The sequence below is a fragment of the Heliangelus exortis genome, chromosome 2 (genome assembly GCF_036169615.1).
Source record: "Heliangelus exortis chromosome 2, bHelExo1.hap1, whole genome shotgun sequence".
In the NCBI taxonomy this organism is placed as follows: Eukaryota; Metazoa; Chordata; class Aves; order Apodiformes; family Trochilidae; genus Heliangelus; species Heliangelus exortis.
The window spans coordinates 57284405-57312027 of record NC_092423.1 but is presented as its reverse complement, the minus strand read 5'-3'; the positions used below and the strand labels follow the sequence as shown (position 1 = coordinate 57312027).

The window sequence follows — 27623 nt, the reverse complement described above, 5'->3', positions numbered from 1 at the left end:
TCAGAGTAAACCCATATTTTGCCCACTAAGAACCGTATATACCTAAACCCATACTTATCTGCAACTTCTTCCTCTGAAAGACAGCTCACACATTTTAAAAAAAGTTATTTATTTCACTGCTTTAATCTCTCTACTGTAGTGTTAGCACTTAACATAAGCATCCACTCTTCTACTGTGCTATTTACAATGCATTGAAATGCATACTCTACAAATACAATACATATTTTCAGAAATGTAAGGGAAATGCACAATTTTGTAAAGTTTTAAAAAGGGATACTCATCTGTACAGGATCTCCAAATCATCCAAAAAGTAAAATTTACAAGGCAGTATCCACACAGATATGTAAGGACAGGTGCTACAGTGACAAAGACGAAACTTGCTAATATGATAAAATACATAAAATTTAAGTGTTTTGGGGCACCAGATAATACATTTCGTACCTCTGAAGTTGTACATTTAGTAATACCAATATTTCTATAGAATCACAGAATAGAAAGATGTAACTGCAAACCTGGAGAATGTTCTGAAAAATATTAAATGTTATATACACACGAGGTAAATGTACCTTGGTCTTTGAAGAGGTAATTTGGGTCTAAAGCAACTGATATGGTGAAGTGTTTTTTTTGTAGGTTTTTTTTTTTAAACATAACATGATTAACACCTTGCAATCATTTCAATGGCACAATATAAACAAGTAACTAACTAAAATGTGAATTTCATTACAATCACACTCAGAACCATTACAGAAAAAAATAACGTAGCCTCTTATTTTATTTGACACTTTCATGTCCCTATACAGTCGATCAACATGTTTTTACCTATATACAAAGTCTTTCTTAGCGGCACCACTGGAGGATGACAGCGTGTTGTACTTGGAAAGTCAGCTTGAGAAACATCCCAATATTCCATCTTTTAAGGCTGGAAGGTCCTTGAAGAAGTCCAGCATTCCAAAACCAATGTTTCTGGCTTTTCAGCATCAGACCATTTCCAAGGCTCCTTATTCTCCATGTCCATATCCACGTGGTCACAAGTCTATAAACCAAACTGAGGCTTCAATGCTACTAAAGTGTCAAACTGACTATATCCACAAAACTTAAGTGAATAGATAATGCATGTAATATTTACAATAAACATTTGCATCAGTATTAATCAGAAACAGTTTTGGTATATACTTGAAATGATACAAAATTAATATTTTGAATGATAAAATATTTTGGTCCCCCTGGATTTCCATGAGCAGATCCGGTGATATTACAATCTTAATTTAAAAAATACTTACGTGTACCTGTGTCCATATATATAAGATATGATCTTACACAGGTAACATTTAAAGTTACATAATATATACAGACACAGCCTTTGTAAAAGGTGTTTGGTTTATATAAGAACAAAGAAGAACAAAGCTTGAAGTTGTAGTGTCAGAACTGAGGATATATATGGCTCTATTCAGAATTTTCCCGTTCTGTAATCCAATTTGGATAATAAGGTTGTCTCAAAACAACATTTCTAACGTCACACGCTGTATCAAGTATCCTTCCTGTGCTTTGTTTTTTTGCGTGCTTCTATTACAGTGTGAAAAATCAGAACAATGTAATAGTTGCTAGCAATTCAGGAGAACGAAGCCTAATAGATGGTTGAGATGAAACAGATGTAACAAACCACTGTACAGTTGACTGAATAATGCCATGACACTATTCAACTGCAGTAAAATCCCTTTTAAATGCAACAGAACTGCTCCTTGTATTTTAGAAAACTAAACCTTACAGCGGTGAGGTTTTGTATGTGCTGAAAAAAAGCTGCAAGTGAAATTATTTAATGAATTATACTGAAAGCTCTTTCATTTTACCATCAAGATTACTATGAAGATTTGAAGCACACCAGTAGCCTGATGATTCTGAAGTATGAACTATACCATTTATATCTATGGTAAAGATCCAGTTATGCCAATGAAAAATTTAGAATTTCACCAAATTAACAAATTGCTTAAAGAGGAATCCTTTGAAATTAGGATGGAGATGCATTAAGATCTACTTTGATGCTGACTTTTTTCTTTAAATTTTTTTGTAGATACACTGAACTTGTTAGAAGCATGGCAAGTAGATTCAGGAGCTTAGTAATACTGTAATTTAAAAAAAAAAAACCAGCAATAACTGAAAAACTCTGTGGTGCACAGTGGTACACTCCCACAAAAGCATCACTTCTTTGGAATACCTGCATGAAGTAATTTTTGATCCAGCTTTGATGGAGGCCTGAAGCACCTAAGCCTGCCTGGTCAGACAATGCCAAATGAATATAAACATGACATCTGCACATATTTTTAAACTTGATTGTTTTCTAAGAACTTATTTCTTCTCTCATACACCATTTTCCAGTATGAGTAAACTCATCCATAGAACTGGCTGAATAAAGCACTTCATTATTTTGAGTTCTGAAGGTCTGTAATTCCCACATCATTTAAACCTATCTCCAAGCAAAAACTAAGAAATAAGAAATACAAAAGTCAGGAAACTGCTAAACGAAGTCTCATGTCACCTATGTAGCCTCTTCTTACTAGGACCCATCCCTGTTACTGCTTAAACTACCATGTATCGCAGACCACAGAACACAACCTCATGCTTCTGTTAGCAACCACCCGGCCACTGCTACCAGCTTTGTGAATAACACTCAGTGTATGCTGAGGAATAAAGAGGAAGCAGAATTAAGGTTGTGTATGTTGCATGATAGGATAGATAACGATGCGTTTCGGAGAGTAACTTAAGTGGCATATTAATTACCAGCAACATTTACATACTGAAATACTACTGAGTGGTTTGGACATTAATGAAACCAAAGGGCAGACTCTTCCTACAACTGCAGTTAAAAAAGTATCTTGGTAATATCCGTTTTTTAAAGACACCATAAACTTTGTTCTTGTAACTATGAAGAGGATTGCTGGAACCCTCTAGTATCCAAAGACTTTGCAGCTCAGCACTTTCTGTAGTTTACCACTTTTTGTGTATGAGGCACACACTAAATACATGCACATAAAATTTATAAGGAGCTTTGAAATTTCTAGTACAAAGGCCTAAATAACTTCTCCCTAATTACCTGTACACTTCATCCTCGTTTAATTGCAAATACTGTTCTTTGAGCCTTAAGACACTGCTGAACTGCACAGAAAATATGCTTATCATTTTACTTAATGGAGTAAAATCTCTCTTAAAAACATACTACTCCTCTTGCTACTTTTCTGAAGCAAACAGGTCCTTCAAGCATTTCAGAAGTACCACTTTTTCAAGTGGTAAAAAGTCATATATAATTACGACTCATGACAATTATAAAATATGACTGAATCAACCAGATTAAACTATTTAAAATTCCTACAGTGGTTTCAGGAGTCGGATTTTGGTAAAATTAAAGGAAGAATTACATATTCACGTGAATTAGATCTTAGCTAGACAATGGAACAGTTGTTTTTTTAACTTCTATATTTGAAACCAAAAGTACCATAGGCTTTGTACGCTCATGCTGCTTTGCATTAAAAGACTCAAAAGTGGCACTTACTAGTATAATACAATCTATTTTGAAGGCAATGTAGTATTCTGAAGAAGTGGAAAAAAAGCCCAGTAACCATTTATGAAGTATAGTTGCATAAATTGTGTTCCCATAACTGAAGGAGGTCAATTCGTAAAGCAAGGTTCAAAAGATACACCCTAATCGCTAGCAAAGTGTACTCCAACAGTACATTCACAATCTGAATCAAAAGAACCATGATAGTGACTCAGAACAGTCAATGTACCAGCCAGGAATAAAGTTGCTTAAAGAGCCGACAAGGCACTCTAGAACAATACAGCGAACCAGTTCCATTTGAAAAGTGACCTCTTATTTTCAGCACAGTTAACTAGAAATTAAGACCAGCTATCAACTTCCCATATAAAAAAATTAGAGGTTAATAAAAATAAAACTACACTATATAACATTTTGTAAGTAACCTGGGAAAGAGGTTCATAGTGCACAGAAAGGACACTACACAACTGTTTAGCACATCCACAAAAATTGTAACAAATGACGTTCCTATGAAGTAGTAAAAGGCAGCAATATCCTTCTGTTCCCTCAGTGAGGTAGAACAATTAACCTTCTCAACACGCCACCCTGGTGCAGATATGGACTTTTACAGTATCCTTCGGTAGCAAATCCAGGATTACATCTTTATCCCCTCCTGTTGACTGAGCTGTGATAATGTTTTCTTAATGCGTAAAGCCGTCAGCCTGGCAGCTCCATTGGCGTACCAGCACTCCCGCATGATTTTTGCCATTACTCGTAATGCCTGTGAAGGGAAGACACAGAATTACATGTACTGCTGTTTCTATGTGTAACATCAGTTCTACCTTAGCCTCCCTGCATTTCTGAAGTCTACTACTAGTATTACAGCTGCATGGAAAAGTGATTTGTACAAAAAACTCAAATTCTTCCTTTACACCCATGGACCTGAGATGGACAGAGCCCCAGCCCTTTGGACACACCAGGCTGGACTCCCAAGAGGCCAGGCAGGAATAAGCCACAGCTCCTGGAATTTGCCAAGACAGAGCAGCCACTTATAACACCCACTATCAAGACTAGACAGGGAACATATAGGAAAATATTTTTTAAAAAATACCGTAGAGCTGAACTAGCATTTGTCAGAATTTCAGCCCACATGTAAGTATTTTGATGAAAAAGCAGTAGATTGTCTGTAACTGTTTGGGTTTTTTTCTTTCCCAAATTTTCACATTAGACAAAAGTACTAATTTTTTTTGTATCTCTGGAAAAAGTTAGTTCAATATATAGTAATTCATAAGGTTATCAGCTGTCTTCCTCAAGTAGTTCTGTAATGACTCTGAAAATTTGAGTCTCTGTATCTTTCAAGCTGCCATTCTTTGAAATTTATGAATGTTACTATAACTATAAGTATATATAAGTAACTATATAAGTAACTATAAATAACAAAAAAACTGAAGAAGAAACACATTCCGAGATTTTACACTCAATGCTGTATTACACTGATCTGCCAAGTAAGTTTACAGGATTGAAATGTATTTCAGCATTTTAAAAATTACATTCAGTTCTGTCATTGCATTTCATGACCTTTCTCTCCTGTGTCCTCTTGCTCAATCTGTTATCTCAGGCCTTTACCCATATATTCATTTCACAAATGTCAAAACCCAGTTCCCTGTTCCAGCTCATCAATCTTTCAGCTTACTGCAGCCCTTCTCTCAAGAACTGAATCAGAAAGCACTGGTTCTAGAGCAAGCAATATGAACAAAATTGGTTGGCAAGGCAAGAGCTCACTGCAATGCATACTACCAACCACCCATGTGGTGACTACCAGCATAATGAACACACCCCAGAATCAGGGAAGCACTTCTGCAGAGGCATGGTCAGGAAGTCACTACATGCACACTGCAGTTCTAGGCTCTGGCTTACTAAGAGTCTCGCTGCCTCATAATCCTGTTCATCTTTCAGTAAGTGGATACAGTCCATACTGAGACACACAAAATACTAAGGCCACCATAGTTTTGAATTAAAGTTCTAATGTAATTTACTATTTTGCCCAGTCTGTAGGATAGATGGAAGATACCATCTGCATCACGAGAAGCACTGCTGAGGTGGCAGAGTACTGAGCTGACACTAGCAAGTACACTTCTTGAATGAGATAACCAGACTAGATACAAACCAACTGGCACAGATCTGATTAGCTTTACTACCCCTTTGGGGGTTAAGCACAATAGGCAGCTAAGCCCTACACAGCCACTCCATCCATTACCAGTGGGATAGGGGAGAGAACCAGGAGGGCAAAAGTGAGAAAATCTGTAGACTGACACAGAATTTAACAGGCAAATGGGGGAAACCAAGCCAAAACAAAGACAAACCAGTGATCCAAGATCAATTGCTTGCCACCATCCAACTGATGCTCAGCCAGCCTCTGAGCAACAGCAACCCCTGGTAAACTCCCTCCTCTCCCAGTTTCACTGCCAAGCACAACACTGAATTGTATGAAATATCCCTTTGGTCAGTTTGGGTCATCTGTCCCAGCTGTGATCCCTCTCAGTCTCCTGCCCACCCCCAGCCTACTCAGTGTAAGGAGGGGCAGAGTGAGAAACTGAAAAAGTCTTGAAGGTGTATAAGCACTTCTCAGCAACAGCTAAAACACCGGTGTGCTATCAAACATATTCAAAAAACAACACCATACCAGGTACTATGAATAAAGTTAATTTAATCCAGGTGTACAATCCCCAGCTGCACAATTTATTTGCAATAAAATAAATATTTTTTTTGCAAACTTCTTCCAATGCAATTCAGTCTAGCTTTAATTTACAATAGCATCACCTGTACTTCACAGGAGTGGATCCTAGAATCCTCCATGCAGGGTTAGCTATTTTGTTTTGTGAAATTAAATACTAGTATGTAGGCAAGGATCAGTAATAACTTCATTCTGATCCCCATGGGCTTTATTAAGTAAGTTCTTCTAGAACATTTCTACCTTCAACAAGCACAATTTTTGAACGAATGAAATAAATAAAAGCTCTAATATTCATTAAAGCAGTTTTAGCAAGGTTAGTTAATACCTCACAGCTCTGCCATCTGTTTGGAATATTGGGTCTTAACTTCTGCTCACACACAACTTTCCTCATTTCTTCAACAGAAGGATCAGAAGGAACGAGGTCATAGTATGGCAACTGGTAATCTTCATGAATTCCTGTAATAGGATGAAAACAGCTTTATTTTAACATATTTAACATACTTAACACTAAATTAGATATTCTTTTTACTGTGTTATCAGTATAGTTTTCTTTTTTTGCTTTAATTATTGCAAATTACATTACAATGACTGACAAATTAAAAAATCATGCCTTAGAAGTGTTTGGATTTCCCTTGAACAATTTTTCATTTTGGAATTCATATATTTGGAAATGATAGAAGCTATATAAAATCTTTAGTACGCTATACTAGTGACACACTTCTTGGAAGTATATGATTTATAATAGCATGTTTTATTTTAAACAAGGTGTGGATGTTTTCTGAACGCCCTTTAGCTAACCCTTACTTGTGGCATTTCCTCCTTGCTCTCAAGGACACTGAACATCCCCCTCTTATTTCCTCTATGTAAATAAAGGTTTTTTTAAAAAATTAATACAGACAAGGTTATTTCCTATTTTCTTCAACAATTACAAAGAAGATGAATAAACCAGTTATCATTTACAGGATTAACAGTTGGAAAGTGCTGAGACATACTGTGTATTAGCTTGCACTGCTTTTAGAGCAACCTGTTTACTTAAGCTCAATGAAGTTCTTTAAGTTACATATAATTCTGTAAGGATTTTGTAAAGATTGCCACATACCACCGATCGAACATCGCCGAGCTATTTCCCAAAACACTAATCCCATCGCATAGATGTCTGCTCGTTTGAATGACTCAAAATGTTTCATATTTATAGAATCATCTAGAACTTCAGGTGCCATGTACCTATTTGCAATAAAAAAGAGAAACATTTAATTTCATAAATACTAACCTTAGAGAAAGTTCAGTGCTATTGACCAGCTCAAACCCAAATTTAATACTTATGTGGAAAATGAGATAAAGGAAAGTCTGCTTCCTTAAGGTAATGCAATCAAATACCTTTCAGTGCAAATAGAGTAAGTAAACCAAGAGAAATAAGCACAGGAATATGGGGAATAAGTAAAATGTGAAACAATAAACAAATGCTACCATAAACCTGATAGACTTGATGGGGTAACAGACATAATGACAAAGACCAAAAGCCTCCAGTTGCTAACTGATAGGCTACTAGAAATGCCAGGACAGCTTTAGAGAGGGACACTCTGGATACTGTAACTGCTAATAACTGGGAAACAAGGAACACAGGGATTGGATATATTCAAAGGATATTGCGAGACTCTGCAATGCATATCAAATAAACTTTAGGAGGAGGAACAAAAGTGGGACAGTAGAAAAGGTTACCAAGGGAGCCAGCTGCATGATCAGTTGCCAGTCACTATGCTTGTCTGACCAACCCCTGCATCTGTTCACTGCAGTGTATCCTACATCTCCTTATTGAATCCTGTCCTGGTTTATACCAGGAGAGAACTAATTTTCTGTCTTGCCATTTTGCTTTCAGCTAAGTTTCCTCTAAGTTGCTGCACTTGCTGAAATTAACAGCAAGTTTCTGTTGGTGTCTACTTCTGTTACTAATAATGCTTGTTTATAGTTACAGCTAGAGAAAGGTATGCAGAACCAAGGCCACTGCTCAGTTCTGAAAAACATCTTATGCTCTGGAAAGAGGAAGGGAGTAAAGGCGTCACACCTGCAACCTCCCCTTAGGAACAAGAAGACATGACAGGTGACCAAAACTAGCTAAATGGAGCATTCCATTCCAAACACATCATGCTCAATATGAATTTGAGGGATGACAAGGGTCAAGACCCTTTCTTCCTTCCTTCTTCTGTTCCTTGGCTGGAATCCTGGGAAGATTCCATTCATTTGTCTGCCTGTGGCCACAATCTTCTCTCTCCTGAATCTGTGTGCTCCTGCCTTCATCTCCCAATTGCTGCTGACTGAAGGAACCCAGCCTGAGACTTTTCACAGTCTACCCTTCAGCCTTGATGGTGACGTGAGTATTACTGGGGGGAAGGGGAGAGGAACACGGTATTGGGTTTTGCATATACCTGTATATATTTAATATTTTTTTCTCTTTATCATTACTATTTCATTAAGGCTGTTCAATTTAGTTTCCAACCCATAAGTCACTCTCCCTTATCTTCTTTCCTTTTTTTAATCATGGAGGGGAGTAGGATTAATAGAGAGCATCTGTCGGTTGGTTAATTATCGTCCGAGTGTTAAACCATGACAAATCCTCGTTATTTTTCCATGCACTCTCATTCTCAAACTCATGCACACTTGTGCTCTAACTACCACATGCCAGCAACTGTCACAGCTTAGCAGTTTGTGTGGACCAAAAACCAGAAGACAGAATTACTCTCTATTACCCCCTCCCCTCTACCCTCACAGGGGGAAGATAATAGGGGAATAAAGACAAGAGACTTAAAGTTGGAAATTTTAAAAAAATGGAAACAGATTCACTAGAACAGGGGAAAGGCAATAACATGGGATAAAGAACAAAAATACAAATGTATACAAATATATATATACAACCCAATCTCGATGGCAGCAGGGATAGGTGCCTGAGGGCCCTGGAGGCAGGGCCTATTCAGGAGGGGGCTCCAGGGCTCTTCCCAGCACCTGATGGATGTGGATTCTGGAGAGCAGGTGGGGAGCTGGGGGTAAAGGAGCGCAGGGGAACAGCAGCGAAGCGAGGAGCGGGGGAAAGAGAGGAGGGGCTGGGGTCTGCCTGAGCTTAGAGAGTATGGGCAGGGAATGGGAGGGAAGAGACCCCTCTGTGTTCTGCCCCTCTCAGAGCCTGAAAGCCCTCCTGCTTCAGTTCCTCATGTTCAAACTAGGACAGCAATCAAAGGCAGGTATGAGTGAATTCCAGGCTAGCAACCAGATTCAGACAAGGGATGAGGTTGTCTTTGGGCCTTGGGTGCTAGCAACTGGAGGGAAGGAGAGGCTCAGCCTATGTGGACAGAAAGGGAACTGCAGATCCTAGGAATACATGTCCACAGGTCTTCTTTACAGTGGGGGAAAGAGCATGAAGGAATTTTGAGCCTATAACTGCAATAAGACAGAGTGAAGCCATCCATAGCACCAGCAATTGGAGCCAATTAGGGCCTCTGAAGCCTCCAGCCACTGAAGTGGGACCATGAATAACAGGCTTCAGAGTCATCTAGCTACAGAGAAGAACTGGGATGAGAGAAGCAGGGTAAGGGCTTCTCAGCACCAGTAACTCAAGTGGGGAAGCACAGGTCGTAAGGTCTGTTTGACTGGGCAGTAGCTGATAGGTGGGCCAGAAAGTTTGTATTTTCCCCTAACCTGGTATGAATGGATGTAATTCAGTAGCAAACTTCAAGCTGGTCTAGCCAGCAAGGGGCCCAGGCAGGAATGTCTCACAGGGAGAGGGACTGTGTTAGTATAGGACGGAATCAATGTATGTATATATGCATATGAGTACATGCATCTGTTTGCATTAACCCAACACAGCTGGTGAGTAGTAGACCTGTGGAGCACAGAAAAAGGGCATTAGATACATTAGAGGAAATTAACAGGGTTGTACTGATAGTCAACAGATTCATAAACATGCACAGGCACATAAAGCTAAAGAAGAGTGCTTGTGTTTTCACTAATGAAATTCAGTCATGACTAGCTGAAGGGAAGGAAAGGGACTTCAGTATCTATACATGCATTTTATACAAGTTCTAACAGTATTTTATGTGGGTGTTGAAGACAGCACATGAATACAGCAATTTGTATAATCAGCTCTGTAGTACTACATTTGTCTTTGTTGCCCAGCGACACTACTGGTTCAATCACAAGTTAGAAAGGAGGAGCAACATCCATGGACCCAAGACGGACAGAGCCCCAGCCCTTTGGACACACCAGGCTGGACTCCCAAGAGGCCAGGTAGGAAGAAGCTACAGCTCCTGGAATTTGCCAAGATATAGCAGCCACTTATAACATCCACTAGCAAGACTAGACAGGGAACAGATAGGAAGGGCTGATTAAAAAAAAAGCACCACTAAGGATTCCTTGGGAACAAAGGCTCTGAAGTATCTGATCATCATAAACCATGGGGTTTTTTTGTTAATAGCAAATCCCATTTGGGTTACACATTAACAACTGTGCTCACAAGAAAAACTTTATCAACATTTCTGCAATAGAAAAATCTGTGACAGACTTTCAACTGAGACACAAGGATGAGGAAACTGGTCATGGCATCCAAATGATTGCTACCTTGTTTAGTGACCAGGTCTAATGTGGGAATATTAAGGAAAACATTAGCGTGAACCATATTATGAGTTACTGACAGCAGCATTCCCATGGGTTGTTGGAAAGAACAAGTGGTATTTGCTGTACCAGTCAACAACAGTTCTACTATTGCTCTCTCAGTCTGGTGTAGCTCTGACAGCTAAATCAAATACATAATGTTTAGCAGAGGTCAGTGTTTCTCCACATCATTGCCCTGTCAATCTCAAGCTGACATATTAATGACAGAGGCAAACAATGACATTAGGGCTTTGGAGATAACAGTTATCTGGTAAAAAAAAAAAAATAAAAAAAAATCAAAGCACACAGATTATTGGAACACAACAATAGCAATAGCAAATTTCAGGACGATCAGTCCTTTTAGAACTCTCTCAGCACTACTGTGCCTTATGGAAATGATATACATACAAGGAAGCAAGGGCTACCAACAAAAGATCAAAAATGCAACCAGTCATCCAGAACTTCAAAGACAGTTGCTGACATGAGAGTTCTCCTAAGCACTGTACAGGCATACAAATTCCCCACAGATAATACATATAGTACAAGCAGCAGAAAACTGCCTGAAGAGGAACGTAAGGTTTACTTTGACAGTATTTACTGAATGAAAGCAGAGTGTTAAGTTTACATAAGTCACAATCTTCAATATGCACAAGGCTCATTATTTCAGGTCACTGATAATTAAAAAATTTTAAATCAAGAATGAAGGATGGAGGTTGTTTTAATGCTCTCTGAATTTTGCATTATTGGATATCAATCTTATACTACGTCATGTACTGGACAGTACTGTGATAAGCTTTGGCTCTAGAAAAAAGAATACTGATCCAGCTTAAGATCACATGCGGACAAGATGAGTGATAGTGCTTGCTGGAAAAAAATCCACAGAAACCAAACCCCCAGTCACGTTGCAAGACTGTCAGCCATAATCACTTATACAAGCAGTAGAGGAGTTTGCTTCCATATATCACCCTGAGGACATGGGTTTTAACAGGAAAGACCTTAAGATGTTGGAATGTAGCAAAGGAACTGAACTCATACCCTCAAAAGAAAAAAATTCCCTCCCCATAAATGTGACTTCCATTGAACTTATTGGCAAATTGACCTCTTACCATGGTCCTTCATTACTGCATTTAGATTGGCTTTGGCTTCCATAACACAGAATGGTGACTGACTGCTCAAGAAGCCTGAGATATTATTGCTGGAACAAGAGAGGTGAAAGGCAAGTGAGGTCATCTCGTGTGGTTAGCAGATAAGCCAGTTCACAGCTATCAGAAAAAAGGGGAAAAAATATTCATCTCCTTGTCAGCTTATATATTGGAAATGAACTGCTTCTTAGAAACAGTATTTTAGGTCCTGGAAAGAACTAATCTAGAAATACTAACTTTGATCTTCTGAACAAGGTCTGCAGCTCAATATTCTCCAAGAATGAAAGAACAGGCCTACAGAAAAGTATACCAATTATGTTAAGAGTGGTCTTGCCAAACTTTGGGTGCCTGCTGACCTCTTCCTCCCCCCATCCCTTTAGTCCTTTATAACTCCATTAGATGCCTACATTTCTTGTATAACATAAGAAGTTTGGTGTCATCAAACAGGACCCATACAAAACATGCTGACTGTGGCCCCTCGTGGGTAGCATATGCATAGCTAGAATTCTGTTCATACTCGGTTTATGTTAACTGCAGAAAAGCACCCATGTTAAGGTAGAATTCACAGCCAAATTTCTTCTAAACACTGCCTATTTTAACTACAATTTTTTTTTACTTGCCTGAGAGAAAGAGAAAGAGAATCCTTCCCAATTTGAAGTTCACATTCCCTGTTCTATGTTCCAGACTGAGCTGTTAAAAGGACATAGTTCACACCCTCTGGTAAAGCTACACCTCTGAACATAAAAGAAAGATTCATTCAGACAGAGAGAAAGATCATCAGTTTGACTCAGCACCTACATTGCTCACCCAAGGGCAAGTTTTGCTTGCTCCCTAACTCACATACCTTTACAACAGATTAGAAAAAATACAAACTTAGGCAAGTGTTCCTGAACTTACACACAGAGCTTCCAATATGCAGAAGAGATACCAGCAGTGGCAATCAGTAGGGGTTAAAATTGTCATTGAACAGGTAAGATCTGAACCTATGAAAAATGAACCAGAGGTCCAGTTACTTACCTAAGAATACAAAACAGAGAGGAAGAGGGGACCAAGCCTTTTATGAAAATGAACAATTTTCAAAAAGGTAGAAGAAACTAATGTCTTTAAAGTGGGAAACAGTCTTAGTCCTGCTGCTGTCCTCTGCAGCAAGAAAGTGAATTGCAGCTTTACTCTTATGAAGAGGTGTAAGACAGATAAACAAGCAATTTAGTAGCACCTATGTAAGAAGGAATAAGAGGGATCTACAGACACAGCTAAAATAATGCTTTCTGCAAAGACGAGACTGAAGTAACTGATTTGCATGTAGGTGTAGTAGAAAATACTAAGCCACACATAGTATGTACCCTTCATACAGCTAAGTCTGCAATGCAAAGTTATGAAGTAGTCTCCTCTTTTACTACCCATGATTACTGGAGACTTTGAGAAGGAACAATGCCCAGAATTTTATTATCTAGTAGGAATTCAGAAAATAAATCTCACCTGACCATTTGTGTGGTATTTTTTAAATTTGGCACAAGACTGGTACAGCAGAACTTCAAAAAGTAATTTCAGCAATATAACGATCACAGCACACATTCTAAAGCTTATGTTCACTAAACCTTAAAAAAGTGGGGGCTTTTTCTTCCAAAAAGCCACAGTTAAAGGGGCATCCTAGTTCATTGTAAAACCCCAATCACACTCTCCAACACCGCTAGGGCATATTCTGAAATCAGTTATGCACAGCCCTGAATCACTGGGCTTCCACATGTTTCTCTGTGACAGGCACACAAGCTTCAGTTTGACATATAGTGAACCTCTGGGCCTCAAAGGACTAAAAGCTACTCTGATTGCACCACTCTGTTCCTGAGAATCACTGTTAGTGCTGCTATCTGTAAGCTGTATAGCTGCACAGATTGCTAAAGGAACTTAGTATTTTCTTCAGAATAGCTTTGAATTGTTATTGTTTGAAGGTCCAGCAATGATAAATTAGAGTCAGTTAGTTTAATTGCACCTGTGTTGACGTAGTTAAACAGCTCTGAGTTCTTTCAAGGACAAGAATACTTGCATTTCTGAATTCAGTAGTAGGCCTTCAAAAGAAAGGAACTATACTGACTCATCTATTGATAATTCTATTTATGTATTAGCTGACAAATGTGACTGCTGTTTTAAGTTCTCATGTTTCTCTCAAAAATATGACCCCAGGAAAACCCACATCCAAGTCTCTACATCTTGTATATTCTTCCACATGGGCTTCACACTGAAAAAAACCACAGCTTTTTACTTCCAATGTCTTACACTCCAGACTGGAACTGCAAGTAACACTTCAGGTCAAGAGAAAATGGGTTCAAGTTGCACAAGTAGAGATTCAGATTACATATTAGAAAAAATTTCTTCACTGAAAGAGTGGTAAAGCATTGGAACAGGTTGCCCAGGGAGTTCGTGGAATCACTGTCCCTGGGGGTATTCAAAAAACAGGCAGATGTGACACTTTGGGAGACAACTTAGTGGTTATGGCTTCGTAGGACTGACAGTTGGACTTGATGATCTTCAAGGTCCTTTCCAACCATGGGGATTCTATGATTTCCATTAGCACAAGGCCAAAAAGAATAAAGACACTGCAATAAAGTCTCTAAAACTGTAATTCATGAAGTGTCCTACTTGTTTTGTACTCTACCATAAATATTTTGCACGTGCTCAGTGTTTTACACATGCTTGAAATAGATGCCAAGATTCAACATGCTTTTTAAGCACAAGCTTATTGTCTAAAGTCTCAGCCTGCAAGGAAGCACCTAGGAACTCTAGTTGGCATTATTTAAATTTTCCTGTTGCTTGTGTTTGTATCCACCAAAGTCTTCTATATGGGACAAGAAAACCAAAAGTGTTGTATTATAAAAGTCACATGACACACCATGTTAATGATTTTACCTTTTTGTTCCCACTCTGTGGTTTGGGGCAATATCAATCGTGTCTGTAGCTGAATCATGCCTAACTGCCAATCCTAGGTCTGCAATGCAGCACGTTCCATTCTTTTTTACCAATATATTTTTTGATTTCAAATCTCTGTGGGCAATAGCTGGTTTGCCTGCAAGGTAAAAACAATAGAAATAACACATTTGTAAAAAAGATCATCATTATTATTTTAAACGTAGTGCGGATTTTATTTGAAGTTACTGAATTCTTTCCAGTTCTGCTGCTTTATGTGCATCAAGGTAGCTCCCAAAACCATTTATTGCAGACTTGCTGGGTGTCCAGAAAAATGCTTCAAATGTCTATAGAATTAGTTCACTCTACTGCTCCTTTACCTCTTCCTGCAACTATTATTGTGTACACATACTACTAGATACAGAAAAGGTTTTAGTATCTCTAGAAATAGACCAGTAGCATAATCAAAGTTGGGAAGACACAACAGGCATCATTACTTAGTGCCTTTGAATAGGTGTTTTGTAAGAAGCATTGTTACTTCAGGAAACCTCGATATACCATAAAAAGGAAGGTAAAAACCCCTTCTGAATCAGGAAGTTGTATTAGTTCAGAAATTATCACAGGGCCAAAACAGACATTTTTCAATTCATTCAGTTCCGCAAGGGATTAACTTTGGTCTTTGTGCTAGGGCTCAGCTGCTTTCTTGTCTCATAAGTAGCTATGGGCAAGGGAACTACATGCTGAAAAAGGCTGCATGTTCTAAAAATAAAATTATAGCAGAAAGAAGTACATATGTTATTTTTAAAAAAATCCAGTATTATTAAAATGACAGGCTGAATAGTTTTAAGATTACCTTGTGTGCCAACAATTTCCATGTGAAGATGAGCAAGACCACTAGCAGTGGACAAAGCTAGTTTTATCATTCCTTCCACTGTCACTGTATACCTGTTCAGGTAATCAAAGAGTGATCCATGTTCATGATAGTCTGACACCAACCACAGCTGTGTCCATGTACCATTGTCTGCAAAATAACACTGGCATGAATATCACAGATACACAAAAGATCAGCAAACCATGTATGTTATTTTAATACAATGCTTATCAGGCACAAATTATACTTTGCAAGTAACCTAAGCCATTTACACTCTTAAATCTTAAATTCTATCTCTGTAACATTTAAATGTCTCTGTAAGGGCTGGGACCACCATGCAAAACTTCGTAAACAGCTTAGCAAGTATTTTTTTATTTAAACTAAAAAGTGGCCAAAACATAACCAGACAATGTCACTATGACAGTTAGGTGAAATACGTAAGGTATTTAGCCAGGCCCTGCCTTCCCCTAACTTTTCTGCTTGGAGAGGCAACAGTGCTGAATGTATGACACAAAACTAATCCTGTCACTATTGGTCTAGTACAGTATTGTCCAGGCTACTAAAAAACAAAACCCAACCAACCAATTAAAAAAAAAAAAAAGTCTTTCAAGCTTTGACCCATAACTCCTTCAGTCTTCCCATAAACTATCTTCTGTCCTCAGCCTGGGAGACAACTTCCAGTTATCAGAAGCTGGTAGATTTTTTCCTCCTGCAGTAGAAGCTTGCAAACTTCAATCACACATCACTTAAAAAAATCAAGTCAAATCCCACCTCTGGTGACCTCTAAGTTGCTGGTCAAAACTGAGGTTTCTAGCAGGCACAAGGGTAAAGGGAATGAAAAACACTGATTATGAGAAAACCAGTTTGCTGTATGATTTTTTCAATGAACTGTAACAGAACAAGACAAGCCATAACACATTTGCAGATATCCCAAGGCATAAAAATAAAAATAGATATAGATATAGGCATATAGATAAAAACTAAATTGTTCACATTAAACTAGTGGACACAAAGCACCCTGAAGTTTAAACCACAGAGAGAAAGAATATTAAAGGAATCCAAATCAAGAGAGGCCAAAAATTTGTTTGTTTTTTTTTTTAACCTAAGTAGTAAAAATATACCCAGAAAAGAACAATCCTGCCACCAAATAGGTTTTCCAATTTTATTTTGTTATAAAAACAACTCTCATGTGGCAAATCTGAGAACTGTTTTTAAAGTTAGCTACTTCTGTAGAAGGGTCTTTCATGTCTTTAAAAGACTAGTTATCCCACCCAAAAAAAATTCACTTGGACTTCTGTCCTGAATTACACAGCCACTACTTCCCAAGAACAAGTGCGATAGCTCAGAACAAGCCAAAAAATATCATTATGTAGTAGTCCCTAAAGGTTATCAAAATGCATACTCGAGAAATAAATATGAAAACAGGCATGAAAGAAGCAAATTTAGAAGTTAGTTCCTATCATACTGAAAATTTTTTTAGTTTCCAAATAGAAGAGTTTTTTAATTTCCTGCTCTATCTTCCTCTGCTGCCCTCCAAGAATACAGTTGGCCTAGGAAAGTCAGAGGTACAAAATGCCTGATATATAGACTACCAGAAACAATCTTTATAGAAGCACATGTGCTTATCTTTAATCACCTACCCTGAGTATTTTTGGCAGCACAGTAAACAGCATCTGCCAGGAAGCTTTCAATCACAGAATTTACATTATCAGGTAAGAAAAAGTAATTACACTCCGTAGTAATTATACACAGTAGCACAGCCTTCCATGACAAGCTAACCTGATTTAGTTCATACACACACCATTATCAAGAATATCCAACAATTTCATAATGTTCACAAACTACAACAATTTATGTATGTTCTTGGAAACCTATTTAAGAGACTAATTATGATTCTTTCGTCTATTTATGAAACTATTTTAGACCATCAAAATCACTCAGAAGAAAAAGGTTTTGCTTTTGAAGTTGAAACAAAATTTTAAATTCTGAGGAAAGAAGCTTTCAGACTGGATGTTAGAAGACTGATTCCAGTTTAAGAAAAACATCACTGAATTCCAAGCAACATCCACCTTAGACAACATGCCTCCAGAAGAAAGGCAGTTATAACAACCACATTATCAAATATGTAATCCTGTTTTAATTAAAATTTAATTAATGGAATTCATTTAAGAAAAAAATGCCACTTTATCACACTGGTATTAGTAAAACAAAAAATGGCACATGCTTGGTTTTAATCCAAATACTAGGTTTTAAGACCTGACACACAAAACTGCTTAGCACAGCAGTTTTGAGCCACAGGCTTATGTTTCAGGTTGAATGCTTAAAAGTCATTAAAACTTCCTAATTGCATGTGTCCTCTAGTGTCATTTAATTAGGTGCTTCAAGGAAAATAGTGGGATATGTTAGCCTTTTTTGGGAAGCAGAACAGGAAAAAAACCCCAAAAAACAACACATCAGGAAAAAGCAGTGACAAGATCAGATACAGATGCGATCTATAACTAGAACACTCTTAGAAATGAGATATTAAGGGACACGTCGGGGAAAACACTTTTATCTGTGGCTTGAAAAGGACTGATATTTTGTTAGAGAAACAGCTAGCCTGACTATCACATTCAGATAGTCATCTGAATAAACTGATGAAGACCGCTTGTGCTGTGTAGACTAAAAAGATCATCCAGTCCAATTATTTCCTCTCCAGCTAAAGCCAGAGCTTCAAGAAGAATAAATGGCTCAAGCATTACTTTTCTCAAGAGAAAGGAATTCTGCCTATTTCTCCACAGCACATTGGCTAACACTGTTCTTGGGGATCTACTTACCAAGTAAGGGAGTCTGACTGAACAAAAACCTTTCACTTAGAGAAGTACAGCTTTTCAGTAATGAAGAAGGAATGGAGATGCCAAAGTACTGTAGTGCATACAGTTATCTGAAAGTGTGCAATACAAGACTTATCTTGTAAAACAATTGTAAACCCCTTCTCATCTCTTCATGCACCCTACACCTGAAGGTACCACTCCCCAAATTTTACAACTACATTGGCCAGCCAGATGTTCTCCAGCAGTTGTGGAGTTGCTTTAAGAAGACAGACCTAATTAATTACTTTACTAGTAGAAAGAATTGCAGTATGACACTGGCCTACATCTATACCACAAACTACATGTCAGAAGATGAGCCCTCAGCATTCATGATGGGATACACAAGAACCTATTCCTGAGAGTTCTTCTCCATGGATCACAGAAGCTTTCAGCAAGCACCAAACTGGAATTGCATATGAAATTGGAATTCCTTCTACTGCTGTATCTCTGTGGTCATCTTTACAGAGTCTAAGACATACAGATTCTTACAGCCTAATGACTTTGAACACTCCAGCTATGCTGTAATAGCTCCTGAATGCATTCAACAGCATGCCCTCTGGAGAACTGGATGCAAATCCTTCAGCTATTACTGCTGTGAACAAATACTTTGATTTAGAATCCATATCCATTTTTCATAAACCAATCAACAACTAGATGTCAAGAAAAGAGCCTAGCCCTAAAGCCTAAAAGCCTCAAATAACAGTATGACATATCAATGAAGGATTTTTTTTGTATGTACAGCACATGAACACAAGAAGCCTGTCAAAGTTTCGTATCACACTACAATGAACCTGAAGATGACCAAGTCAAATGGAATTTCATCCTACTGCATCTGGAACCTGAGCCAGCTATCAGGGAATTATTTTCGAAAGCCAATTGCTTTGAAAACCTTCAAGTGCATTTGCAGACAGCCATCTATCAGTTAGGGGCAAAGGAGAAAACCAATACCCTTAGTCACTGATTTGTTAAAAGTTACAGCTATAAGGTATTGCAATTCATCCTTTTTGCTTTTAAGAGACAGCACTTAAGGCTTCTGCAGAGATTAATTTTCATCTATGTCTTTATGGCAACTGACAATTTCAAACCCAGGCTGCAGATTCTCCATTAGGTCCAGCAGAGCAAACCCTGGCTCTTGCAGGTGCCATTTGTATCTGATACAACTTTGGTCATGAAAATACGACAGTTTCTCATGGTAAGCACAATAAGCTGCAGGAAAAAGTTGTCTTGGAGATTTGCAAGTTCTGGGAGGTTAAGAAGTTGCACAAACATCTGTTAGGAGCAAGTTAACTATACCTAAACCTTTCTTGAAGCAGTGTTCTGCACAACCTTTTGAGTTCTGTTCCAGTCCTGAAGGTCTACATAATTTAGAAACTTGACATTAATCTAGAGCTAATTAAAAATATCTTTAAGCTACACTTAGAAAGAATTAGGAATTTCCCATGAAACCTAGAGCCCTTCAAGAACCCAGGATGTGTGGATTCTCAACTCCTCCCTAAGGTGACAGAAGTTTTTGTTAATGATTTCTTCTCAAAGTCAAAGATAATGTCTGGTGAAACTTGTGATTTCAGATTAAAATAACCAAATGAAACAGAAAAACCTTTAAGTTCTCCCTCCATAATGTAAGTAATTCAGGTGCTTTTTTTTGTTTTGCCAAATTTTTGTCTTAAATCGGGCTGCAAGAAAAACCAAGAAACTTTCATCTGACTGAAATCATGACTTATCAAACTCAAAAAAATGTACCTTAGTCAATAGTTAAAGATTTAACAATAAATCTTCAGGAAACAAGTACACCATTTTAATACTAGGAATTAGTAATTCTCTTTTTCCAATTTTTTTTCTAACTAGAGTACTAAATTAATAACTTCGCATACCTCAGCCTCAAAAACGGACCCTCTATTTTATATTAGAACAACAGAATTAGACATGACATCTTTTGGTGTATCTTACTAGGTTAAAGCACAACAACAGGCATTCATCAGATGTGTGGGCTGACATAAGGTATCTCCTTTTTGATACCAAACTTAGCCAGTATTTTAACTTGATTGCTGAAATTATACTCAGTATTTTTTCAGATTTAAACAAAGCCATGTTTTCCAGAAAAAGGAAAAGGTACTTTTTTCATTCATTAAGCCTATCAGAAGTCTGCCACTCTCTGAAATCCTCTAATAACACAGTTATTTTTTCCTAGTCTTAATGGGAAAACTTACAACTTTATTTTCCCCTCCCCCTATTCTGACTGGGTACAAAATCAGCAAAATGACTTCACAGTATCACTCACCTTTGTTGTCTGCAGCTATAAATCCAAGAATGTTTTCATGCCGTAGCATAACTGTTTGGTAAATTTCTGCCTCACGAAACCATGACCGCTCCTCTCTTGAAGAGAAGATCTTCACAGCAACTTCTTCTCCTCTCCACTTCCCTCGCCAGACTTCTCCAAAGCGACCCTTACCAATGCTTTCTTGAAGTACTATAGTTCTTGCAATTGTTCTTTGCACAAGTAAAGGTAAACCTACAAAAAGTATCCAACATTAACTTAAACATCACTCCAACAAAATAAGCATATCATAAGGACTAACTATTCAAACTATATTTCATTAAGATATTTCTCTTAGAATTCACTTGAACTACCTTAAGATTTTAGCAGCTTGTTGTGAACTGCTAACAGACATGTAGGTAAGATGCTACCTTTAACCTTAATAGCCCCGAAATATCATGTTACAAACTACCTCTACAGTTAGTAGATGCTTCATTTAAATTTTTTTACAATATCATAACAAAGTATCCTCAAACCTTCAATGAGTTTAACAAAAGGGTTCTTTTTTTTTTCCCATAATTTAACTGTATTCTGATTAGCTTAGACCACTGACTGTCAAGTGCACAAAAGTTCTTTTGAGTTCTTTAGGAAGCACAGGCGGGGACAAAGAGGATGTGGTGTCACACTCTACATGGGTAGCTGGAATCCATGGAACTCTGCTTGGGGATGAATAAGGAGCTGACCAAGAGCTTATGGGTGAGGGCTGACAGGAAGACAGGGGCAGGTGATATAGTGGGGGTCTGCTACAGGCCACTTGACCAGGAAAACCTAGCAGAGGAGGCCCTCCATAGACAGGTAAGAGCAGCTTCGCAAGGGACTTTTTATAAGGATGTCTAGTAATAGGACAAAGAGCTTTAAACTCACAGAGGGTAGATTTAGGGTAGGTACACTGGAACATGTTGCCCATGAAGGTCATGGATGCCCCATCCCCAGAAGCATTCAAGGCCAGGCTGGATGGGGCTTTGAGCAACTTGGTCAAGTGGGAAGTGTCCCTGGCCATGGAATGGGGGCTGGAACTAGGTCTTTAAGTTCCCTTTCAACCCAGACCCATTCACTGATACGATTCTATGAAGTTTGCACTTGATTTGGATAATTCAAGAAATGAGGAATTAAGTTCTAAAGCACTAAAGTTACCCAACAAAAGCATTTGCTAGAACTTTGTTCTTGTTTATAACCTCTGCCTAGAAGACTTCCTCTGAAGTGGAATAATAAAAAAACCCACCAGCATTATGAACTGTGAGAAAATCCCATTCTCTTCAATGAACCAATGATAAGTTTTAAAGTTCTATATTCACTTTAACTGACTAAAAGTACTTAGACAATTCTTCCTTGCAACTAAGTTATTTTGTCATTTGTGAGCTGAAGCAATAGTAATACATTGTTGATATCGAGAGACTTGCATTGTGATCTGAAAAGCATTCTCAGCTCCAAGAGACTTTGAAATCCTTCTCTTAAACCCTTCTGCTGAAGTCACAGCTTCTACTTTAGATGCTTCATCAATTCCTCTCATCAAACCTCGAGTTGTTTCAGGTCTTGTTCGTCATGGAAAAATTGTGCAATAATAGCAGAAGGCAAGACTGAATAATTAATAAAAGATTACTATTCAACATTGCAGAAAATGAATCCTACTTCCATTTTGATCTGAGCAGGAGGCTCATCTTTTATAAACTATAAACTTCTGTTTTATATGCTTCTCTTCAGAGAATACTGTAACAGCCAATAATGATAGAATCCCTTTTATTTTATTGGACCCTTGGCATTAATCTAACATAAAGTGTACTTTGGGTCAACAGACTAAAAAATTCCTCTTTGGTCTGGATTATTATGCCTGTTCTGCACATTTCCACTGTGTTTATTGAAACTTCTTGCCCCAAAAGCATCCCTTTCAAACAGTTCATTTCTGACACAGTTAAGCACTATTTTAACTAGAAGCTCCGACTTTTCTCCCTTTAGTGATCCTGTTCCCCACCCCTAGTTTGTTCCATAAAAGTACAGTCTTCTCAGTTGTGCTGTACTAAAGTCTGGATTAAATTACATGTTTCAATGAGATTCAAATGCTGCAGGCATATTTCAGGACACCATAAAATTAGCAGTTAAAATGCTAGGTCACCTTGAAATTATATAAACATTGATTAATTTTGAAACAAAGCGATAGAAGTCATTGCAAACACATACACTGCCTACAATACAGAAAATAAGTATTTGAAGCCCCTTCTATACTACTGTCATAATAAAAGGGAAGTACAGAACACTAAATAATGCTAATACTTGTCTTACAAACAGAAGAACATGGAACGCACTGCAGCTGAAGTTAAAAGATCACTCTTAAGAAAACATCCGGTTTTATTTTACAGGAACATGACTTTGTCTTTCAAGCATAAAAACAAATTATTGAAGAGCTTTCCTTAGGGGTAGGTCAAATTTTACTGTATTTGGCATTTTCTTCCTTTGATATAGCAATCAGTAGCCAATGCTCAAATACTATAGCTGGTGAGACAAGCCTGAGTGTGCTGAAGCTCTGAAAATCAAATAATTTCCCAGCATGTTGCTTTAACTTCAAGTGTAATGTGCAAATAAGCAAGGGAAGAGTCAGTAGTTTGGGGCTGTTTGCTCCGGAGGAAGAATCCTGGAGTTTCATCTAACAGGGATTCCCCACTTTTCAACAGCTTATTTTGAAGGAATGCTTCCAGATTTTAAAAACACAGAGAGGCTCAAAAGCACTACAGGGAAGGGCAGAAGAAAAATCAAAGATACCCAATAACAAACTGAAAGACCAAGTGACAACTAAGTCTGCATTAACTTTATCACAGGCCTGAATTTAAATGTAAAGAAAGTATGGGAAAGCCATCATGTACAAAGTGGCAGGAATGCTGTGATCACCCATAGAAGTTAGAAAGGAACTATCACCCAGACAGTACTTTAAATTGACTAAACATAGTTCCAAGGTAACTGGCCTTGAACAGTACCAGGCAGGGGGCATCCACAACTCCTCTACGACACCTGTGCCACCTGTCTCACCACCCTCACACTAAAAATATGTCCTTCTAATGTCTAACTTAAATCTATCCTCCTCTAGTTTAAAGCTATTGCCCCTTGCCTTATCACTACATGCCCTTATAATAAGTCCCACCCCAGATTCCCAGTAGACCCCTTCCAGTTACTGGGAGGCCACTATAAGGTCTCTCCAGAACTTTGTCTTCTCCAGACTGAACAACACAGTCTTCATAGGAAGGTGCTCCAGCCCTCTGACCACCTTCATGGCCCTTCTCTGGACTCTGAACAGCTCCATGTGCTTCCTATGTTGGGGACTCCAGAACTGGATGCAGTACTCCAGGTAGGGTCTCACAAGAGCAGAGTAGAGAGGAGAATCATCTCCCTTGACCTGCTGGCCATTCTTCTTTTGATGCAGCCCAGCATATGATTGGTTTTCTTGGATGCAAATGCATACTGCTGGCTCACATTGACCTTCTCATCAACCAGCACTCCCAAGTCCTCCTCAGAGCTGCTCTCAATGCATTCTCCATCCAGCTTATATCTGTGCTTGGGATTGCTCTGACCCACTAGGCCATTCTGAACTTCATGAAGTTCATACAGCCCCACTTCTTGAACTTAGACAGGTACCTCTAGGTGGCATCCTCTCCCTCTCATTCCAACACAGCACTCAGGTTGGATTGACAGCAAACTTGCTAAGGGTGCACTCAATTCCACTATCCATGTCACAAACAAAGGTGTTAAACAGCACCAGTTCCAATACCAACTCTGAGGAATGCCACTTGTCACTGGTCTCCACTTAGACATCAAGCCATTGACCACTACTCCTTGTGAGCAACTGTTCAGCCAATTCTTTATCCCTGAGTGGTCCATCCATCAAGTTCATGTCTCTCCAATTTAGAGACAAGAATGTCATGTGGGACAGTGTAAAATGCTTTGCACAAGTACAGGTAGATGATATCAGTTGCCCTCCCTTGCCCACTGACACTGTGACCCCATCATAAAAGGACACTGAATTTGTCAGGTACGATTTGATTTGCCTTTCGTTGCCACCAACTACCTCCACATTTTTTAATTGCTTAAGCACAGCCTTCAGGAGGACATGCTCCATGACCCTGCTGAGCACAGAAGTGAGACTGGGTGGCCTGTAATTCCCCAGGTTTTCCTTTTTTTCCCTTTTTGAAAGTGGTGGTTATGTTACCCCTTATCCAGCCAGTGGGAACTTCACCTGACTGCCATTGCATTTCAACCATGATGGAATGCAGCTTTGCAGCTTCAGACACTATTTCCCTCAGGAGCTGCAGACAGATCTCTTGGGTCCCATGGACTTGTGAATATTCCTTTTCCCCTTCCTTTGCCTTCTGTAACTTGTGATGGTAATAGGGTTAGGACGAGGTTGGACTCTATGATCTTCAAGCTCTTTTCCAGCCTGAGCAGTTCTATTATTCTGTGAAGTTATTGTTGACTTACTTGATAAAGCAATGCAAATCTAAACAGTTTTGTCAGTTACTGCCCTTGGAAAAGAAACACAGCCCACATGTTTGGGGTTTGTTAGAATCTTTTTCACTTCTGTAAAATTAAACAATTGAGTCACAACCAATATCTCTTTGAAGAAAGTACGGCACGGATGTTTGAAAGGGCGGATTTGTTGAAAAGGCACGGATGTTTCAGCACGTCTTCAAGCAGCAGCAATAATTTTCAGTATTAACTATTTGAAATGATTATACAGTAGAAGGCTGGTAAGAGGTTGCAGTACACAATCTAATGTCCTGCACCTTAACATGGACCGGAGATGAATTTATACATTTATCTGACATATAATCCCCTATTAATGCCTATTAAAATGTTTTTCTGTAACACAGACTGCCACGACCCTATAAGCAATTACGTCAGAATTACGACTGTGAATACTATATGCAGAGAACAGACTACTCCTCATCTTCCCAGAGTAACATCTGTTAGTCAGAACTAAAACAAAAATTCATGAAATCAAGGGATAGAAATTTTTCAGATAGAGTCTGCATACTACACCCATTCTATACACACGTAAATGGCAATTTGCCACTTCAAAAAAAAAATCTGTAAAGAGAGAACTGGCTAAATTATTAAAAATATTTTTAATATACAGATCGCTAGGCATATTAATTTTTCAATTTAAATTATCTCAAAAACTACAGAAGATGACATATCAGATACACTGTACAGAACAAAAAGGTAAATGGCTGATCCTTACCAACAGACGAAACATTTATAATAGCTGACTGTAATACTCCCTGCATATCACACTGTACTTCCAGAACTGAGGAACAGTAGCAACAACTCAATCTGTTTCTTTTAATTATCTTATTTTCATATACTGAATCTCCAGTGATGCTGAATGAATCTACACAAAAATAGCTTTTCTAGTAATTTCTTCAGTTAATTATCACTTTAAAAAAATTTGACAATATTAAAAAAAAAAATGGATGCCTTACCAGGCTCTTAAATATAAAGTAATTACTACAAGAAGCTTGATATTACCTGATCCTGAGCCCGAAGTTGTCATATCATAAATTAAATCCTTTAAAGTAGTTCCTTCTGATATAAAGGGACGATCGAGTGAGGGATCCTCTTCATTTGGCACACGATGATGAATTACAGTGCGATTATGACAGAGATACAGAATCAACATCAGAGAAATGCAGACAAAACAGACAGGTCCAGCTATGACAGCAGCCAATTCCACAGGTCCTAGATTAGAAGCTGGTTTTCCTGGAGTAGGGCCTGACGGTAAAAACAAAAGAAACTGGTAAAACTATGTCTCTCTTTCTATGCAACTAAATTTATTGTATTACACAGTGATCCTCAAATTATTTCAATGTATTTGTTAAAATTTTTGCACAGTAAATTTAAGCATCAAAATAAGTATTAAAAAGAACAAGAGCAACTATGTGCTTACTCACGGCTTCCATTTTACTTGCATGGAAGTCTTCAAAACTGCCCCTAAAATCCCTATCCAGAAGATTTTTTTTTTTGTTCCAGGTCTCTTAAAATTTTACTTGCAGAATCTGAGGTGTATTTGCAGCCTTCAAATTCACATTAGAACTGAAACTTCCTCTCTTACAGAATTATCTCTTAAAAAAATCAAATATGCCAAAAACTTACCTGGTGTTGGAATTAGAAGTTCTATTTTATTGCAGTGGTCTCTGTCACAGCAATGAGGCACAGTAATGACTCCATCTTTGGAGGAGAAGGCACAAACAAACGGCCTGTCTCGGGGAATCAGATCGGTTTCTGCTATACACATACTATTGTGTATGACTTTGTCTGCAGTCCGTGTTACTGAAGTGAAACACAGGCCGTCTGTCACACATGTGAAGTTGTCTTTTGTACATAGATGGCAGTAACACTGTAACGCTGCATTGAGAAAAAAAAAACCACCAAAAACTAACTTAAGTATTGGTACATGTTCAGAGTTGAGAAACAAGTTCAATGACTAAAGAAATAAAAGTTCAAAACACTAAAAAGCCTGTAATCTTTTTGATTACATAAATACAACTGTAGAACTAAAGAATACTGCAAAATGATTCAGTTCAACAAAATAATTACCTGATGACCAGGTCAAATTTAAAGCTGGAGTATTCTCTGTTTACACAGCTATGTATGTATATAGCT

At 38.2% G+C, this 27623-nt stretch overlaps 1 protein-coding gene across 1 annotated transcript in view; it reads right to left on the bottom strand.

The window, feature by feature from the left end:
- Nucleotides 1-92: 92 nt before the first annotated feature.
- TGFBR1 (transforming growth factor beta receptor 1) overlaps nucleotides 93-27623 on the bottom strand; it is a 32930-nt gene continuing 5399 nt past the window's right edge. Inside the window, exons 2-9 of the mRNA XM_071736259.1 lie at nucleotides 27114-27365; nucleotides 26490-26732; nucleotides 20943-21173; nucleotides 15795-15962; nucleotides 14945-15101; nucleotides 7360-7484; nucleotides 6586-6716; nucleotides 93-4307 (exon numbers count right to left, since the gene is read on the bottom strand). Of these exons, the coding sequence (XP_071592360.1) occupies nucleotides 4182-4307; nucleotides 6586-6716; nucleotides 7360-7484; nucleotides 14945-15101; nucleotides 15795-15962; nucleotides 20943-21173; nucleotides 26490-26732; nucleotides 27114-27365 (1433 nt within the window). The 3' untranslated portion in view covers nucleotides 93-4181. The remainder of the gene's footprint in view (nucleotides 4308-6585; nucleotides 6717-7359; nucleotides 7485-14944; nucleotides 15102-15794; nucleotides 15963-20942; nucleotides 21174-26489; nucleotides 26733-27113; nucleotides 27366-27623) is intronic.